Source organism: Helianthus annuus, chromosome 17 (assembly GCF_002127325.2).
Source record: "Helianthus annuus cultivar XRQ/B chromosome 17, HanXRQr2.0-SUNRISE, whole genome shotgun sequence".
Lineage (NCBI taxonomy): Eukaryota > Viridiplantae > Streptophyta > Magnoliopsida > Asterales > Asteraceae > Helianthus > Helianthus annuus.
Genome location: NC_035449.2, coordinates 33,382,884 through 33,402,766, shown reverse-complemented (window position 1 = coordinate 33,402,766; position 19,883 = coordinate 33,382,884). Strand labels below are relative to the sequence as shown.

Sequence of the window (19,883 nt, the reverse complement as noted above, 5' to 3'; positions counted from 1 at the left end):
GGTAGCTGTAGTTTTTTAGATATATTTGGTGTTTGGCAGAGTAGCTGGAGCTTTTAATAAAATGTATAAAATGACTAAAATTGACATAACTAAAAATTTAAAAAGTTTGTGCATTAAAAAGTTCATTATCTTTAGAGGTTAAAATAGTCATTTTTCACTAAAAGCTTGTAGCTCCTTCTAAATGCTATTAGTAGGAGGGTTCAACCAAAAGCTTCAACCTCCTAACCTAAAAGCTTCATTTATTGGGTAGGAGCATTTTCTTAAAAGCTTAAAGCTAGAAGCTCCATGCCAAACATACCCGTCGTGTAGAAAATTATTTATTTTATTAGGAGTTAAATGCCATTTTAGTCATTGTGGTTTGGGTCATTTTACCAGTTCAGTCAAAGGTTGCATTTTTGCCTGTGAGTCCAAAAAAGTTCCATCGTTGCTATTTTAGTCCAGTGGTTAACTTCATCCATTTTTTCTGTTAATGAAAAAGGCAATTAGGTCATTTTATATGTAATTTATTAACTAGAAGGGTAATTCGGTCATATAAAATGAACAAATTGTCCTTCTCGTTAATATAAATAATGGATGAAGTTAGCCTAGTGGACTAAAATGGCAACGATAAAACCTTTTTGAACCCACATTTAAAAAATAAAACATTTGATTTAAACTATCAAAATGATCCAAACCATGAGATTTATTAGATAGAGGATGGATAAAAGAAAAAAAAAAAAAACCTATTTGTGTCTTTTTATCCATAGAAACCAATAATTGTGTCATGTGACTCATGGGAATTATAAATAGATGATGATGAAGCGGAAGTGGACAGGATACTTGTGAGAAAACAACAAGCAACTAAGCTTTTATCAAGTGTTTTCCATGTCTTCTTCAAGATCAATGCCACCGCCTTCTTTGCTGGAAGATGAAGTCGGAAAAGCTCATCACCACAGCTCTCCGCCACAACAAAAGTCCATCCAAAGAAAGCCTGGTGGTTGGAAGTCAATGCCTTATATTTTAGGTACTAGTTTTATTATATCCACTTCATTAATACCTACGTTCGGTGAATCTTTTATCACCACTTTTAAAAAATTGAAAACTATGCGTAGGAAATGAATCTTTTGAGAGACTTGCTTCAATTGGGTTGGTAGCCAACTTTACGGTGTTTCTAATGACGGTATTCCACATGAACCAAGTATCAGCGTCTAACCTAATCAACATTTGGTCTGGAATTACGAATTTCACCCCCCTAGTCGGTGCCTTCATCTCGGATGCCTATGTTGGCAAGTTTTGGGTCATCGCATTCTCCTCCTTTGCTTCTCTTTTGGTAATTATTATTATACTAGTATTAAGCCCCTGCGTTGCAGCGGTTGTCGTAAAACTGTGTCAAGTAGTATCAATGCTATACCATTATCAGCGATCACCAACACCGGAAAAGTTCGTAAAAACAAAATAAATAAAAATGTAAAAAATAAAGTCGAGCGAAAAGCAGGCATAAAATCTTTGAATCACGTACGCTCGTTGCAGAGAAATTAAACCGAAACGTATAACATAGAAAAAATAACTGAGTCAATCCAGGACCCGCGCTTTGCGACGAACTTGTCAAACGGAGAAAAATAGATGTGTTGCGACGGGCCAAACGGGAAAAAATACATGAAAAATGTTGAACCCCACACGCACATTGCGGTGCATTAACTCACAAAATTTAGAACGAAACGAAAAACTTGGGGATGAAGAAAAATATGATGGGCCAAAATTGAAAATTAAAAAGAGTTGAGGTTAAATTGCAAAAGATGAAAAGCTTTAGGTTAAAAGTAAAAAAAAAAAAAACAAAGGGTCTAAATTGGAAAAGAATAAAAGTTTTGGGTTAGAAATGAAAAAACCCTGTAAATGAGGTACAACACCATAAGTTAAAAAAAAGTTAAAAATTTTATTTTTGAAAACTTGAATAAACTATTATATTAATTAAGTAAACTCTAGTTAATAGTTAACTACTTATTTATTATCTGCATAATACCCGATATGGTTTCAAATAATTTATTATTCTTTGATTAGTTTAATATTTATGAATTTAAGACTGATTTTTTTAGTATTAATTCAAAATATATTAATTATTTATTAGATATTAGATTTAGATATCTATAATATTATTAGTTGAATTTATTAATACTAAAATAAAGATAAGGATAAATATAAAGATAAGCGATATCAATATATTGGTTATTAATATTAAATAAATATATTAATTAAATAAATATAAATAAAATTTATAAGGTTGATGCTTCTTCTATTCTACTTTGGCCACAAAATTTCTTGGCTTGTATCATTTTGGGCTCACTTGTTATTATTACTATTACTAGTTTATACACCCATGTTATGTATGAGTTTGAGAATAGAAAATGAAAGGCTTTAAGATAATCATGGAGTTGATCGAGTTCTTTGAGGATTTAAATGTGTTTTCCATTTATATAAACTTGAATGAGTTTTTTTTTAAATATGTTATTGTTGAGATTGGTTGCATTTGAAGGACATAACGATTATAAGTTTTAAATTATTTTTTATATTCCATATTCTTTCTTTATCACACATAATAAATATAAATTTTAATAGGAATACATATAACCCTAATATGAACTTTACATACAAAATTAAAGATAATATAACATTACTCATTTTAAATGATGCGTTTATGAAGTAAGAATTTTATTTTTGAATACAGAATAATTATTATAATTTCATTTTAAATTTTTGATTACGTCAAATAGTGATGGGTATATAAATTTTTGGTTATCCCATCTTCTTTTGATAAGTTTGTTTTTATTTACTAAAGTATAAATATTATATTAAAGTATAGGTAAATAAATAAAAAATATTAATTACTAAGAATTCAGAATATTGAAGAGATATAATTATGAATATAAGATTATTTCTAATATATATTAAATTCAATCATATAATAGTCTTTATATTAATTTACTTAATATTTATTATATTATATTATATGGTAGGTAGCATGATAAATTGTCACATGTCATTTTGATGAAGTCCTTTATTATAAAAGAATTTCATGTGACATTAAAGTTACTCTTTTATTAGTGTTAGACTATTATTACTATTACTATTATTATTATTATTATTATTATTATTATTATTATTATTATTATTATTATTATTATTATTATTATTATTGTATGTTTGACATAATAGCATATTATTATTTTATAAAGGATAGTGGTGGTGAAAAATGATTAATCTGAAACAAATTAATATTTTTATAGTCAAAATTGTAGATAAACAGTTACATTTTTTGCAAACATTTGTATGATTTCTGTTGTGTTTAACTTTTTTTTTGACATACTGGTATAGATTTTATTAAAAACAAAGTTTTATTCTAAATAGAGTATTTTCTTTCGCATCATAACTTATACGAATGTTGAATTGGTATCTTAACGAGTCGAATCGATTTCGACTAAACAATATCGGAGTCGATGTTATCAGAACCGCTACTGGTATTTGTTTTTTTATCGTTAGCGACCGATGTAAGACACGTGTGAATATCTTTTTGAACATATTTCGATTTTATTTTTTGAGCTTTCTCTTTCAAGTGTTATTGCGGGTGTTAGTGCCCTAAAGATACAAACCGATAACGATTGAATTCCCACCATGTAACGCAGTGAATTCCAATAATTGGTCATATTTATGGTGGAGGTTTTTGACTTAGTACGTTTCCCACTATGGGCCTAATTGGCTGTGCACCACTTGCCACCTTCATGACAAACCCAACCCAAACAATTTAAAATTTTAAGAGTTGATAACGACGGAGTTAATTAATTCGTTTTTCTTGTACATCACCAAATTATCAATTAGTTTGTTTTATGTTTTTCTTTAAATTTGATTCTAAGACGAATTAACTATTTCGTTGTCTTTTTATTTGGTTGGTTTTTTAATTAAGCAACGGTGTTGTTTTTTTACTTTTCTACTTTAAAATTTAAAGGAGCAATAAACTTTTGTTCATCTTTTAAATTTTAAACTAGTTTTCATCAACCTTGTATACATCAAGGGTAATATTAATGTTTGCAACTAATGGTAATATTATGATTCCGTTTGTAGTAATTTTTGGGACGTTATTATTTACGCACAACAAAAATCTTTTGGAATAATTAAACAAACAAGTTGTTTGGTAGATATGATATTAGTAAAACTAATGAACATACTCATCAAGTGATAAGCAAGCAAACATCAACCATGTTGTCGGTTAATTTATCACATGAGTGTTCTATATTAAATTGATTAAGAGTTATATCGGGTAGAGATCATTTAGGAACCATCATTTATAGCGAAAACTGTGAAAACCAGTGTGAACACAACTAAAACTACTTAAAAAAAAGCTTAAAAACACACAATTTTAAAAAAAAACCATTAAAATAATAGCTTTTTATTAATATTTTTTTAATAAAAAGTCACGATTTAATTGTAAAAAATAATAAAAAAAAACTTTTTTAGGTTTACTTTTTAGCATTTAGTTTTGGATTTAGCTTTATTGTTTAGTTTTTAACATTTAACTTGCATGGGGTGGGGTGGGTGCGGGGTTTAGGTTTCTAAGGGGTGAGAGTGGGTGGGGGTTTTAGTTTTTTTTTGGAAGTGGGGGGGGGGGGGGGGGGGGGGGGGGAGGTGGGGGGTTTTTGATTTTGGGTGGTGTTGTGGGGAACGGTTCTTATTTGTTTTTGGGTTTATTTTGGTAGGATCAAATAAAAAATTAATTTTACCTAAGTAGGATAAAAAGAGATCTTATCCTTTAATTAATTAAATCAATGGACAAGATGAAAATAACCTAATTGGTGACTTTCTCTTTTCACATGCAAGACGTACATTTGTATATTCTCCCTCATTTTGTAAACGTTCATAACTTTTTATACGACATTTTTTTAAATTGCACCATAAAATTGAGTATCTTTTTATTTTTAATTTGAGTACCCTATTGCTATTTAATATACGAAACTAAAAAAACACAAAAAAATTGTGTTGTATTTCTATGTTGTATAATATTTTTTTGCTGAATTTTTTGTACTATATTTTTGTGCTGGATTTTTTTTTGTGCTAGATTTTTTTATACTAGATTTTTTGTGTTAGATTATTTATGTTATATTTTTTGAGAAAACAAAATGGTGAAAGTTAGTGTTTTATGACCAAAATGCCCTTCTACCCTACTTAGGTGTGTCACGTGTCATTTTCACAATCCTTCTTAGGCTACATACGCAAAACCCACATTTTAACGAATCATTCCCATACATATAGTGGGGAACACTATTGGATCCTCTCCATATATAGCGGATGATTCATTGGGAAACTAGAAAACACACTTAAAAATTCGACTTAACATGTTAAAAAACAATTTCTTTTAAATCTTTTTGGCGTTTTTCCTTATAAATACATGTAGAAGCATTTTTAGTAAAAAAAAAATCAAAATACTAAAAATATTAAAAAATGTTTAAAAACTGTTAAAAAGGCTAATATATATATATATATATATATATATATATATATATATATATATATATATATATATATATGTAGGGAGGGGCTCATGCGAGAACCACCCTTATTGTGAGAACGTTGAGAACCAATGTGAACACAACCTAAAATAGCTTAAAAAAACTAAAAAAAACATAATCCCCACCCCCCCCCCAAAAAAAAACCTAAACCCCCCCCCCCCCCCCCAAAAAAAAAAAAAGAACCTAAACCCCCTCCCCCACCCCCCAAAAACCTAAAACCCCCCACTACCCCCACCCAAGCTAAAATGCTAAAAACTAAACCCCCAAAAAATCTAAAAAAATAAAAAAAAAATCTAATTTTTTTTAATATTTTTTATGCTCAAATCGCTACTTTTAGTGGCAAAAAAATTTTTTTTTTGGCTTCGAAAAGTAGCGATTTTTATATAAAAAATATTAAAAATTTTTTTTTGTGTGATTTTTAGCTATTTTTAGGCATTTTTGGTGTGTTCACATTGGTTCTCACAATAAGAGGTGGTTCTCGCATGATCTTCTCCCTATATATATATATATATAATGTAAGTATCTATAGAAAACCCACTTTAATTTAGAAAACCCGGGAAACTCAAAGCTCCCGATGTTTTTTTTTTCTTGAAAAAATTTACACATGTTATATACATGTTTTAAGGGTTTTGGGAAAAAAAAAATCAAAAAAGCGCCGAGTAGATATTTTTAAAAAAAATAAACAAGTTTTGGTGTAACACATATGTAACATGTGTTACACCAAAACTTGTTTATTTTTTTTTTTTAAATATCTACTCGGCGCTTTTTTGATTTTTTTTTGCCCAAAACCCTTAAAACACGTATATAACATGTGTAAATTTTTTCAAGAAAAAAAACATCGGGAGCTTTGAGTTTCCCGGGTTTTCTAAATTAAAGTGGGTTTTCTATACATCGTTCCCCTATATATATATATATATATATATATATATATATATATATATATATATATATATATATATTACAAAAATGATTTTTTATTGGAATAGTTTTTACCCATTTTTATAAGGAAAAGCGCTGAAAAAATTAAAAAAAATTGATTTTAACATGTTAAGTTAATTTTATAAGATATTTTTTAACTGTTTTTAAACATTTTTCTATATTTTTAGTATTTGATTTTTTTTATTAAAAATGTTTCTACATGTATTTATAAGAAAAAACGCCAAAATTTAAAAAATTGTTTTTTAACATGTTAAGTTGAATTTTTAAGAGTGTTCCCCGGTTTTCCATTTTTTTAGTTTTCCCCAACGAACCTCATATTCATCCAAAATATGATTAAATAAATATTTCTAAAATGAATCTAACCCAAGATTTTAAAGTTCTTAAACTATGTGCATATATATGTATAAATGAGAAAATCAAAAAACTAACTAAAAAAGCCTAAAAACATACCAATTTTTTTTTTAATTTTTATAAAAAAATCACAGCTTTTTATGCATGGAAAAAAATTCAAAAAAAAAATATTTTTTTTTGTTGTATTGCACATGTGCACTATTACGGATACAGTGCACATGTGTAGTACACATATAATGCACATATATTGCACATGTGCTGTACAACAAATTTTTTTTTTATTTTTTTATATATAAAAACTAGCGATTTTTTTTATAAAAAATTGTAAAAAAAAATGGTATGTTTTTTAGCTTTTTTTAGTTAGTTTTCTAGTTTCTCATTTATATGTAGTTTTCATTATGATCCTCTCACTACACCCGTATGTATGTATGTATGTATGTGTGTGTGTGTGTGTGTGTGTGTATGTATGTATGTATCTACGCACGTACGTAAACACACACAACACAACGACTGACACACACCCTCTAATTCTACTCCTAACTCTACAATAATATCCATTTTCAGACTCGAACCCTCAACTTCATGGAGAAAGACACCACTTTATACACTTCCATGCCACTAATCTAGAAACTCTTTGGTGTGTGTGTCTGTATAGATATGATTTTAATCTTACATAAGGCCATGTGTAGTCATAAAGCCCCCAAATGGGCGTTATGCGCCATGTGGCATGCCACGTCACCCCGGGGCTTTATGGGGCTTGAGGCCGTAGTCATAAAGCCCTACCTCATCATAACCAAAGTGTAAAATGCAGGGACCAAAGTGTAAAATGCAGGGACCAAAGTGTTTTAATGCAGGGACCAAATTGTAAAATGCAGGGACCAAAGTGGAAATCTCCTTCTTCCTCGCGCCGCGAAATTTTTCACGGGGGTTTTCTTTTTTTTGCTCATGGCGCCCCTGGGGGCGGTGTGGGGGGCTCCATATGGGCGCTATGCCCTTGTTCGCGCTCCACTACAGGGGACCTAACAAAATCTTTTGTTTAAACAGGGAATGGTGATCATGACCTTAATAGTGGCATTACCAAAGTTGCTGCCACCTTCATGCGCTCACCAACAAGCCCTACTCAACCAATGTCAGGGTCCAACTAGTAGACAGTTTGGCTTATTGGTCTTAGCCCTTGGGTTCCTGTCCATAGGCGCAGGTGGAATAAGACCTTGCAGTATGCCATTTGGCGTGGATCAATTTGACCCAACCACTGATGAAGGTAGGAAAGGCATCAGTAGCTTCTTCAATTGGTATTACACCACCCTCACTGTCATCATGCTCATAGCCGTGACCCTTGTGGTCTACATCCAAGACTCGGTTAGTTGGGTCTTGGGATTCAGTATCTCAACCATGCTCATGGCTTGCTCCATTGTGTTGTTCTTTGTGGGCACTAAGATGTATATTTATGTCAAACCCGAAGGTAGTATTTTCTCTGGGATCGCGCAAACGCTTATTGCGGCTTACAAGAAACGTAATCTTGAAGTTGAAAAGGCAATACTGTATGATCCACCTATTACTAAAGGAACATATCAAGTCCCAAAGCTGCCTCTAACAAATCGGTTTAAGTAATTTTTTAGAATTCAAATACCAAACATTCTATATGATTATACTTATTAAGTTTAATTAATTTGTTTTTTAACATTAAACTAGGTACTTCAACAAAGCAGCTATAATATTGGACGGTGAAACAAACCTCAATGGATCTCAAGTTAGTTCTTGGAACTTGGCAAGTATACAGCAAGTTGAAGAAGTAAAATGCCTAATAAAAGTTATTCCCATATTAGTTTCGGGTATTTTTTGTTTCACAACAACAATCCAACAAGGGACTTTCACTGTGTCACAAGCCCTGAAAATGGATCGTCATCTTGGTCCACACTTTCAGATACCAGCAGGGTCAATAGGTGTCATATCTTTGATCACCATCGGGATATGGCTCCCAATCTATGACAGGATCCTTGTCCCATCTCTTCGAAAAAGAACAAAAATAGAAAGTGGGATTACGCTCCTCCAACGTATGGGAATCGGCATCGGTTTTTCTATCTTGGCGATGATTGTTGCTGCATTAGTTGAGAAAAAGAGACGCGATTCTGCAACTTATCACAATCGGCCGGACGGGCTAGCGCCCTTATCGGTCATGTGGCTCGCACCACAACTTATCTTGATAGCATTTGCCGAGGTTTTTAACAGTCTCGGCCAATTGGAATTTTATTACAAGGAGTTCCCAGATAACATGAAAAGTGTCAGTAATGCGATGTTTTGTGTGATGGCTGGGACCGCGAATTATGTAAGTAGTGCATTAGTTACTGCGGTGCATAAAGTGACCGGAAAACATGGACGGTCCGATTGGTTAACAGCGGATATCAATGTCGGCAGAGTTGATTACTTTTATTATGTGATAGCTGGATTGGGGGTGTTGAATATGGGCTATTATCTTTTAGTCTCATCTCAATATCAATTCAAGGAAAAGATCCAAAGTACTGAAGAAGAATCTGGGTTGGATATTGAGTTAAATGCATCAAAAAAATGATATCATTTAGCTTTGTAGAACATGGTACAAGAGTATATATGTGTTACAATATCTACTTGTAATAAAACCGAAGATGAATATGGTTATAGTTGTTATATAATGTATGCATATGGTGTACATTTAAGAATTGAATGTGGTTATAGTTATTTTACAATGTAATTTTGCTTGTGAAAATAGTATATAATAACTTTGTAAATATTAGCTATAATGTTTATTGTGTATTATTTAAAGACTCGTATCATATGATCATATTTATATGGTTATGAATTTTAAGAAATTAAAGATTGATTGACGTTAAAAAATAACTACTAAATTATCATCTTACTATTTCTTATAGAGAAGAGTAAGATGATCTCAGAACAAGTTATGAGTCGAATATGACGTATAGACTAGATGTATCACGTGTTACAATGTTGAACAAACTTTCTTTTTAAAACAAAACTTCATTAAAAACATACCTTTGATGGCAAAAGGCCATACGAAACAGCACCCCCGACCCAAACAGGCAAAGGGCAAATTTACAACATATACATAGGGTACTTACACCATTCCTTCCAACTAATATATTTACATGAAGATCTATTTTTGATGCACCTAAAACCTCTAGACTTGATCTCAACCATATGTCTTGATGACTTCTCTTGGACTGATTGAATACCAACTCGTTTCTACTTTTCCAAATGCTCCAACACAAGATAATAATCACTCCAAGGATAATCTTTTTCTTTTTCTTCCCCACCTGAATGGAATTATGGATATCCAATAAATCTTTGAATTTGAAAGCGAAGATTGATGGGATGTTGCACCACGCGCTGATTGTCGCCCATACCCTAATAGCCATCGAGCACACAGTGAATAAACGATCCGTTGTTTCCTCATATTCCTTGCAAAAGGGACACATAACCGAATTTAAATCCACGAATTCTTCTCAAATTAACTCTGGTAGCTAGCATATCCAAGTTACCTCTCCACACCATTATATTGCATTTGAGGGGAACCCATTTGCACCATTCGAAGTTAGGGAGATTGCTTTTTCCCCTGTTCGAAATTATCTCCTTTTTTACTGCTTTAACCGAGAATCCTTCTGATTGTTAATGTTCCACATCCACTCGTCTTTTTTATTGGACAATCTCACCATGTTTATGGCGTCTTGACATTCCTGCCATTCCTTTAGCTCTATATCAGACTCCGGTTGTCTTGCCCTATTCCATAAGTATCCACCATTTTCATGTCTCGTGTCAATTCTATCCAGGATACTGCAATTTTTACACAAATCCAAAATGAACAAATGTGGCAATCTTTCCATGAATGGAAGATCGCCCACCCATGTGTCTATCCAAAAGCGGATCTCCTCTCCATTCCCCACCTTACCCTTAATCAAACAATTTAAACCCTTTCCATTTAATTTAATTTTGGAAATCAGATTCACAATGTTCTTCCAACAACCCGCATACTTACCATAAGAGGAAGAAAACTTTGTTGATTGATTTTACTATGACATGTGGTTTCTTATGTTTTTATTATTTATTTTGTGTTTCGAAACGAATAACATGCTCATCTTTATAAGTATTTTCGACGTTAATTTTTTCACATATTTGATACTGTAACGACTCTCACTAAAAACAATAATTAGGGTGATAATTAGTCAATAAGAAAACCCTAATTGAGACACCCAAATAATTCCGCATGAACCCTAAAATTTCCAGAACAATCAGAATCAGGATCAGGGCCCCTAAAACTCAAGGGGGGTAAAACCTAGTTGACGATTATCCTCTTAAAACGTTGTCAAAATACAAACTTTCGAATTCATTGACTCAGCAAGCCTAGTCCCACGCGTGGCAACCCTATGACCTTTAGGTGTCCCTTACGGACTGTAAGGGATTAGGCTTACGGTCCGTAAGCATGTCAATTTTCGTGTATAAATAGCAGGCATCGGCACTTGCAGTCTGCTGTTCATTCGACGATTAAATTCCGATTATACACCGAGTTATCGTCCAAATACTCTAAAAACACACACGCGAATCACTAATTAGTATAGCAGGGTGCTGCTACGATGCCGGGTATTAACTCGATCGCTGTTCAATTCTTTTCTTTCCGTCAGCTTTTATTTTGTAAATAATAGCTCGGGATTTTACCCTCTAAATCCCTAAACTCTGCCCATTATTAGGGTAATAACTCTAATCACTGGTACGATACTTTATCCGATCGATTATAACTATCCAATGATTGTCTGAGTACTGCTCAAATTGAGTTATACTTTGTTATTCATCGTGATTTCGACTTGAATGTTTGAGTGCTGTCCGAACTCGGGCTATACTCTGTCATTCGTTGTGAATCCGCTGAATTGTTAAGTATTGCACTTGTAAATCGTTGTGAGGGTTTTTATCTCGTGATTATCGTTAAAGTGGAATTGAGTTAATACACTAATACGAGTTCTTGTGTCTAGAAATTAGAACTCATAATCAGGAAGCTGTTAAACTAGTATATTAAACTTAGCTATTAAGATAATTTAATGGGTTAGAAAACTTACTAGCTACGACAACTTAACAGGAAAGGAAACTTAAGTAAGCTAAGTAAGTTAATTAATCAGCTAGTTATGTTATTTAATTAATCGGCCAAATAAATTACTTGATTAAACCATTAGGATTAATTAATCGGTCATGTAAGATTAATTAATCAGTTAATCAATATTAATTAAGCTAAGCAAGATTAATTAAGCTAAGTAAGTTATTTAGTTAAATGGATAAGCAAACTTAATAGTTAAGCAAACTTAATAGTTAAGGAAACTTAATAGTTAAGGAAACTTAATACTTAAGGAAACTTAATGGTTAAGGAAACTTTCTAGCTAAAGGAATAAATCTACCTATAAATAGGAAGCTTAGGATTCATTTTTCTTTGCTCATTTCTCTTCTTCTTCTCTCTATACGTTGGTGTTCTAACCAATAATCACCGATGCGATGTTCTGTCCGATCGATTCAGGAACCATCTAACGAATGCCGAAGTGTTATGTTTTGTGAATTTCGTTAAACGGAATCCAAAGTACTATACTTTGTGAGTTCATTAAATGGATACCAAAGTACTGTCTGAATAAGACTATACTTTGTGAAATTCGTTAAGGTTCGAATCTCGTGACTACCGTTAAGGTTTGATTTGGGTTTTACACAAATACGTATTCCATTCTGTTAAACTATATGTTTAACTACCGAAAATACTTCCCACTACACACTCACAATCAAACAAACTATTAAATCATCAGAAGATCCAAAATAATAAAGTGCATGCTTAATTATCGGAAGAAGTAGAATCAAGAAGCTTGTTAACTCAATCTTGCATGCTTATAAAGTGAGCCATTCTCTTTTTATCAACTGTTTTACAAAACTCCAAATTATTTTCAAAGTTATAGTTACAGTGATTAAGTCTATGTAATCACCAAGTTACAGCCGGTATGTGGGGTTTTGTATACATTACTTATTTCCCGTCACACTTGGACAATGAGTTAGCCAAGGGGTGATCTGACCACAGTCACAGACACCATTTGGACAACGAGATAGCCAATGGGTAGTCGAGTGACAAGTACTGTGGGTAGTTGGTTTGATATCAGAAGCATTGTAATTCCCCTTAATACTGTAAATTATAACAAATGTGTCGTTTTAGTAAAACTGAATGATTCACTCAGTATTTCCCGCTGACAAAACCTTTTTAAAACGCGTTTCAGGTAATTACAGTATATTATATTGGAGTAAGAATTGGATCCGGCACCGAAGGCGTCAAGAAGTGGCTTATTTAATTAATGAAATCAAATTAAGAAATATTGTTTTATGTAAATCAAAATTATCTTTACTAAAGCTACCATTGTAAAACATGGGTTTATCCCATCTATTTAAATAAAATCCGGTGTTTTCTAAACTCTGATATTTTTCCTAACTCACGGTCCTGATGAAAGTTCCGCTGCAATGTTTTTCAAAATAATCACCGGTACCACTGGGACTGCTCGCGGCGCCCGTTCCGTCCAGGATGGGGACGGGGGTCGTGACAGATACCGGTGTAGGATCATGATTTATTTAATTTACAATGTATTTTTCCGTTGTTACGTTTATGTTCAGAGGTTTACTGTAACGAATGAAACGATATCGACTGAATCATCGTCATATCGCCCGAAAAAGTCGTTATCCGCCGTGAAGCGCGGGCATTTCATGACCCTAGTTATAATAAAAATATCTAAATAATTATGCTATACATAAAACTTATAAATAAAAGCTTGACCCGAATGACGCGGGGGGGGGGGGGGGGTCGAAAACGTATATACCAAAAAATTTCTATAGAACTTGGGGGTCGGAAACGTATATACCCAAAAATTTCTATACGAAAACTACATATAACACTACTGAGTGAAAAGTTCGGGGGGGTCGGCCACCCATCCCCGCCCTTTCTATACTTCACCACTGAATACCAACGAGCCGAGTTTGAACTTGAAAAAGGTACTCTTAAGCCGAGCTAGAGTTTTGAATAAAAATTATTTTAAATGTATACCAACAAGCCGAGTTTGCACTTGAAAAGGTACTCTTGAGCCGAGCTAGAGTTTTGAAATTAGAGCTCGACAAAGAGTCGAGCTCGAGTTCTCGTAGATTAAGCGAGTTTGAGCACAGCTTAACTCGTTTACACCCTAGCAATTCTCACATAATTTTAGATACCCATTGAATTGATAAAAACAAAGTATTTAAACACTTAGGTGGTTTTTTTTAAAAGATCTGTGTAGCCTCTTCTGTCTACGCTGTGCAGATATTGTAGTTGCAGACTGTTTGTTTTTCCGAAAACGTTTCAATAAAAAACGTATGCGCGAGCTCTTCTTGATGCAGACTAAGCTCAACCACTTTTAAGATCTTCTAAGGTCTGTACAGGGTTAAACTATAAGAAATTGATCAACCATGCTTTGTCTGTTACAATAAGACATATAAATACAAGAAGAGAAAGCTAATTCTAAGGAATACATTTAATTACAAATATATGCAAGGCTATAATGTGGGAGACAATCACTCAAACGGTTTTGATTGATTAATGTGATGGACTTGATTTTCTCTTTGATCATCTTGAGTTAGTCATTTTCCTTAATATGCTCCCACAAGATGGACGACCGTAGGATAAGTCCGATCTTTGTTAACAGTGGATGAGTGTGGTATTTAAGAAAGAGAAGAAGTTGGTGAAGTTGAAGATGTAAACGAAGATGAAGTAGATGAAGCAAAAGAAGATATATTTTGTGGTTTTTATAGGGTGAATGCAATAAAAGATAGAAGATAGAATGATGGTTGCGGCAGTGATAGGATTATAGGTTTTGCAAAACCTAACTGATATTGACGGAGAAGTTGTGTTTGAAGATGTAACCATGTGTAATGGTGATGTAGGTCGATGGTTTTTTTAACCATTTTTTTTGTTTTTGTTTTTTTTTTTTTTTGGAGAAACATATGGATGGAAAATGGATTGTAGGTGACGGAGGGTGGTGGAGTTTGAGGAGAACTGACAATAATGGCGACAACGAGAGTGAAGGTCGCGTTAGGTATTTATTCTGATAGTTATGGTCGTGTGTGGTGGAGAGAAGTAATATTGTGATTGTAAGAAATATTACTTGAATATAGAAAGAAGAAAGGAGATTTTGAAATATACGGAAGAAGAGAAGGGTCGGGATGTTGAAGTGGGAATGGAGATGAAGTCATTGCTAATGGTAGACTTGTTTAGGAGTGTTGGCTAAAGAAATGATGGTTGCAGGATCAAGAGCTTCTCAGTGGAGATAAGTGCTCTGATACCATATAAGAAATTGATCAACCATGCTTTGTCTATTACAATAAGACATATAAATACAAGAAGAGAAAGCTAATTTTAAGGAATACATTTAATTACAAATATATGCAAGGCTATAATTTGGGAGACAATCACTCAAACGGTTTTGACTGATTAATGTGATGGACTTGATTTTCTCTTTGATCATCTTGAGTTAGTCATTTTCCTTAATATAAACACCACCACCCACCACCATTACCACCGCCACCACCATCCACCACCCACCACTGTCCATCACTGCCACCACCGTCCACCACCGTCCACCACCACCCACCACCCACCACCCACCACCCACCATCCACGTCCACCACCACCCACCACCACTGTCCGTATACTAGTACCAGTTTATTTTAGAAGTCTACATAGTTAAAAAAACAAAGAGCCTTCTTATTGCAGACTGCAGAGGTTTAGTCCACCTCTTTTTTTACAGATGTCTGTAAATGTGGTCCGCAGACTACGGATATTTTACCTCTTAAAAAACTAACAGCACCTTAGTTTTAAAAGGGAAAGATTTTGATTTCAAGTATTAGTTACGAAGGAATTAAAAATGAAATGAGGGTAAAAACATATATCCAAAGATAATTTTACACTTCCAATATTTGTGTCGTTTTCATTTGAACACCCACATGTGTGTACACATAATCATCACGTAATTATTGGTACCACAAAAGACCACTATCATGCGTGTTAGGTCAAAGTGATAAGACTATCCAAGTCCAAGTCGACTAGGTTCGTTCACATTTTGTTTTTTTTATATGTATTTTAGTGGTTATTCTTCCTAAGTTGTTTTAAGCACGGGAACCTCCGAATTTTAGTAAAAAAATGCATAATTTATATATTAATATTTTTAAAGGCGTGTAAAATTATTTAGAACCATACTTTTACCAATGTCATGTGTTGTGATGGTAACGTCACGTTTGTTACTTTGATACACACGTTACGGTAATGATATTGACGTGTAGTGCTCACGCGTGACATAATGTTTTTTACTTTATTACACACGTTACATTAGTGACAATAATGTGGTTAGGCATTGTCATACCTCAAAATGTCGTAGCGGAAATACAAACAGGACAGTGACGGGGGTTGGTATCCATATATTTTAGTGGATGATGCATTAGTTATATCTGACTTTTAACTTAATTAAAAACAAACCATGTAAGTTTTAATAGTAAAACCACAACCACAAGTTAGTTGTTTGATCTATTATGAATCTTAGTACACACAGTCCCAAATAGTTTTTAAAAGTTGTCCAAACTTTGTTGTTTTTTTATTAGTTGCGCGATATGCTAAAATTATGAAGCAGAACTCATGTACCTAAGAACATGTAAATCAATTGTCACCACAAAGGCTGGTGAGTTCACGTAAGTAAAACTAAAAATAAATTTTCTCCATAGTTCCTTTTAGAAAAAGCGTTCTCATTGAGAGTCCCTTTTCAAAATTAGTTATATTAAATTTTTGTATCAACATTTCAGATTCACATGGTTGCAAAGCCAATGAGCTATATATTAACAATAAGCATATAATCAACGCTAGACAATCATAGAATATCAATTCGTCGTTTTGACTTGACACGGGGCGACTGGTCACGACAGGGTTGTCAACCCGATAGATCTATCACCAATTCTAAGCACACATGTTTTAATGATTAAGCGGCTAATTCGCGCAAAGTGCCTCTTTTGGGTCACTTAGGGTGAACGTAGTGGGCGGTAAAGTGGGGCGGTAAACTTGTTTACCGAGCGGTAACACCGCCGCCAACCCCCTTTACCGTTCGGTTTGTTTGATTCATCGGTGAACCTATACTGATCGACAAACGAGATAGGTTTGATCGTTGGAGACATTCAACGGCTATATAGCCGTTTAAAACAATTTTTTTTTTAAATTTAACTATAAATACCAAACATAAATTCATACCCAAACACATTCAAATTCATACCCAAACCAAACCAAAAAATACCAAACATTTACCCAATCATTCCAAAACAAAATGGGTATTGAAATCCCGTTGTTTTTTCCACCCGATAGTAGCGATGAATCATCCGATAGTAGCATTCTTTTTTTCCAAAATCTCACCGAAGAAGCCGAACTTCAAGACACGGGCACATCTAACCGAAGGAGATATATTGAACGTCAACGTGAGATTAGGCATGAGACACTCATGGCGAATTATTTTGTCGAAGACTCAAAATACAACGAGGATATTTTTCAGCATAAGTTCCATATGTCGAAATGTTTGTTTCTAAAAATTGTGAGCGACATGGAAGCGAACGACTCGTGGTTTCAAGAGGCCTTCGATGCGCGAGGTAGGAAAGGCTTTACGCTGTTGCAAAAAGTTACATCGGCTATTAAACAGCTCGCAACTGGTAGCACTCCAGACGAGAACGACGAGTACTTGCATATGGCCGAAAGAACTTCCCGTGAGTGCCTAGAATATTTTTGCGACACGGTTTGCAAAATATACGCTCCGGAGTTCTTACGTAGACCGACATGCCACGACATGGCACTTTTATACAAAGCTCATGAGGAAAAACATCACCTTCCAGGTATGTTCGGTAGCCTTGATTGCACCCAATTCGTTTGGCGAATGTGTCCCATAGAGTATCGAGGCCAGTATATGCGAGGAGATCACCGATAACCGACAGTTATGCTCGAAGCGGTTGCATCTCAAGATTTATGGCTATGGCATGCTTTTTGCGGTCCACCAGGTTCATAAACCGATATCAATGTGCTACAACAATCTCCGTTATTTTTAACGGAACGAAATGGAACCGCGCCTAAATGTCCATTTTACGTTAACAACCATTTATACGAACGTGGTTATTTGCTCGTGGATGGAATCTACCCTACATGGTCCGTGTTTGTGAAATCGATCCCATACCCTCACGAAGTAGACGAAAAGAACTTCAAGAGGCAACACGAGGCGGCAAGAAAAACGTCGAACGAGCTTTTGGTGTTTTGAAGTCGAAATGGGGTGTATTGAGTCGGCCGATGCGAGCAAGGAGCGTTAAAAAAAATAGGAATGTTGTGTACACATGTATTATTTTACACAACATGATTTTAAAAGACGACGGAAACGCGATAGCACCGGTACACATTCGGGATCCTCCGGTCGAGCCCCCTCCAAACGATACGGTGTTGGACGAGCTAATGGACGAAGACACGCATTGGATACTAAAACACAATCTCGTGAATCATCTCGCAAGTCAAGATTTACCCCACCTACTGGTCGATTCCGACGAAGACTAGTTTAATTTATTTCAATTTAATGTAATTTTAATTTTTTAATTTACTGTAATTTTAGTTGTTTTTAATTTAATGTAATATTATTTTTAATTTATTCCACATTTATTAAGTTCAAATACATGTTTAAATATTAAATATACTAGTTTAAAAAATAAAAAATAAAAAAATAGTTTACCTAATCCAAGATAGGTAACCCACCGCCAACGTTTTTGAGCAATAGGTAAACTAATTAGGTGAATTGACGTGACACTGTTTAATTGGTTGAATGAGGAGTTTACCTATTTGGAATAGGTAACCACTCCCTTCACCCTTATGGTACATGCCTCTGCCTCATGAACAATATATATATCCTACTATATCGAAAAATTTAATATTAATGTTGTATGAATCCCTGAAGTCATACCTAACCTCTTGAGATTGGGCAAGATCGTCACAACTTAGACTTAAACATTTTTAAATCTATATAGCCGTCTTTCCCCAACCCTGTAATCATCCTTATTTCTCTTCGAAAATATTATTATTTATCCATACCCGTTTTCCGTGAAAACAATTATTATTCAATTACTCCTGTTTTTCCTCGAAAACAATTTTATATCATCCACTTCCAATAACCATGTTTTCCTCGAAAACATAAGATATTCATTTTAAATCCACATTTTCCACGAAAATATATTATCATCCCATTTAGGGCATATTTTATATAAAAACATATTAAATCTTTTTAAGGCGTTGTGTTCTTTACCCAAAACAGTATATAAAATAGTAAAAAGAGGGGTAGTGAAACTCGCCTTCGGGTGTGTTTCAAGCAAGCAGTTATTCCACGCAAATTGATCGACACGTCCTAATTTTAAGTAAGAACGATTTATTGACCAAATATTCTACAATCCCTAAGTTTCTCCAAAACTTTTGATTTTTCACGCAACTTCATGGTTTCTCGAAATGTCTTTATTTTTATTATGTCAGTGTGTTTATATATATGTGTGTTCATATATATATATATATTCCTCTTTAAGATTATGCGAACTACGATTTATTGGGGACCCTCGTTAAGTTATATCCGTTAACACACTCATTTGTGTATAATATATCTACAATTTGCGTTTTGTAAGATATTTACATAAACATTTAGCACATAACATTTCATCAAACATCAAATTGCACGTATTTTGCTAACCTATATATTTCATCATTTTAAAAGCTTTTATACACGCAATAACTTCATGAGTTAATTTACGTATAATATCATGCTCGATAAATAAGTTACATTTTAATGTGTCTTTTTAACGAAACCATTGTTTAATCATACTACTACACATACATAGTCTTACATCCTACTATCATGTTAGCACTTATCACTCCACATATCACATACCAATACCTATATAATGCATATCATCATGCAATTTCAAATTTAA

General features: G+C 33.6%; 1 protein-coding gene across 1 annotated transcript; it reads left to right on the top strand.

The window, feature by feature from the left end:
• Positions 1-826: 826 nt before the first annotated feature.
• LOC110922660 (protein NRT1/ PTR FAMILY 2.13) lies at positions 827-9,582 on the top strand. Its single transcript, XM_022166914.2, has 4 exons — positions 827-1,003; positions 1,092-1,309; positions 7,869-8,431; positions 8,517-9,582. Exons 1-4 carry the CDS (start codon positions 865-867, stop codon positions 9,391-9,393), a joined length of 1,797 nt encoding a protein of 598 aa, XP_022022606.1. The 5' UTR covers positions 827-864; the 3' UTR covers positions 9,394-9,582.
• Positions 9,583-19,883: the final 10,301 nt, after the last annotated feature.

Bases quoted from the DNA above. Each gene is read 5' to 3' on its own strand.
- LOC110922660 (XM_022166914.2), top strand. From the start codon at position 865: ATGTCTTCTTCAAGATCAATGCCACCGCCTTCTTTGCTGGAAGATGAA. The intron at 1,310-7,868 runs GTAATTATTATT...TTGTTTAAACAG, and splicing joins CCTCCTTTGCTTCTCTTTTG to GGAATGGTGATCATGACCTT. The intron at 8,432-8,516 runs GTAATTTTTTAG...ACATTAAACTAG, and splicing joins CCTCTAACAAATCGGTTTAA to GTACTTCAACAAAGCAGCTA.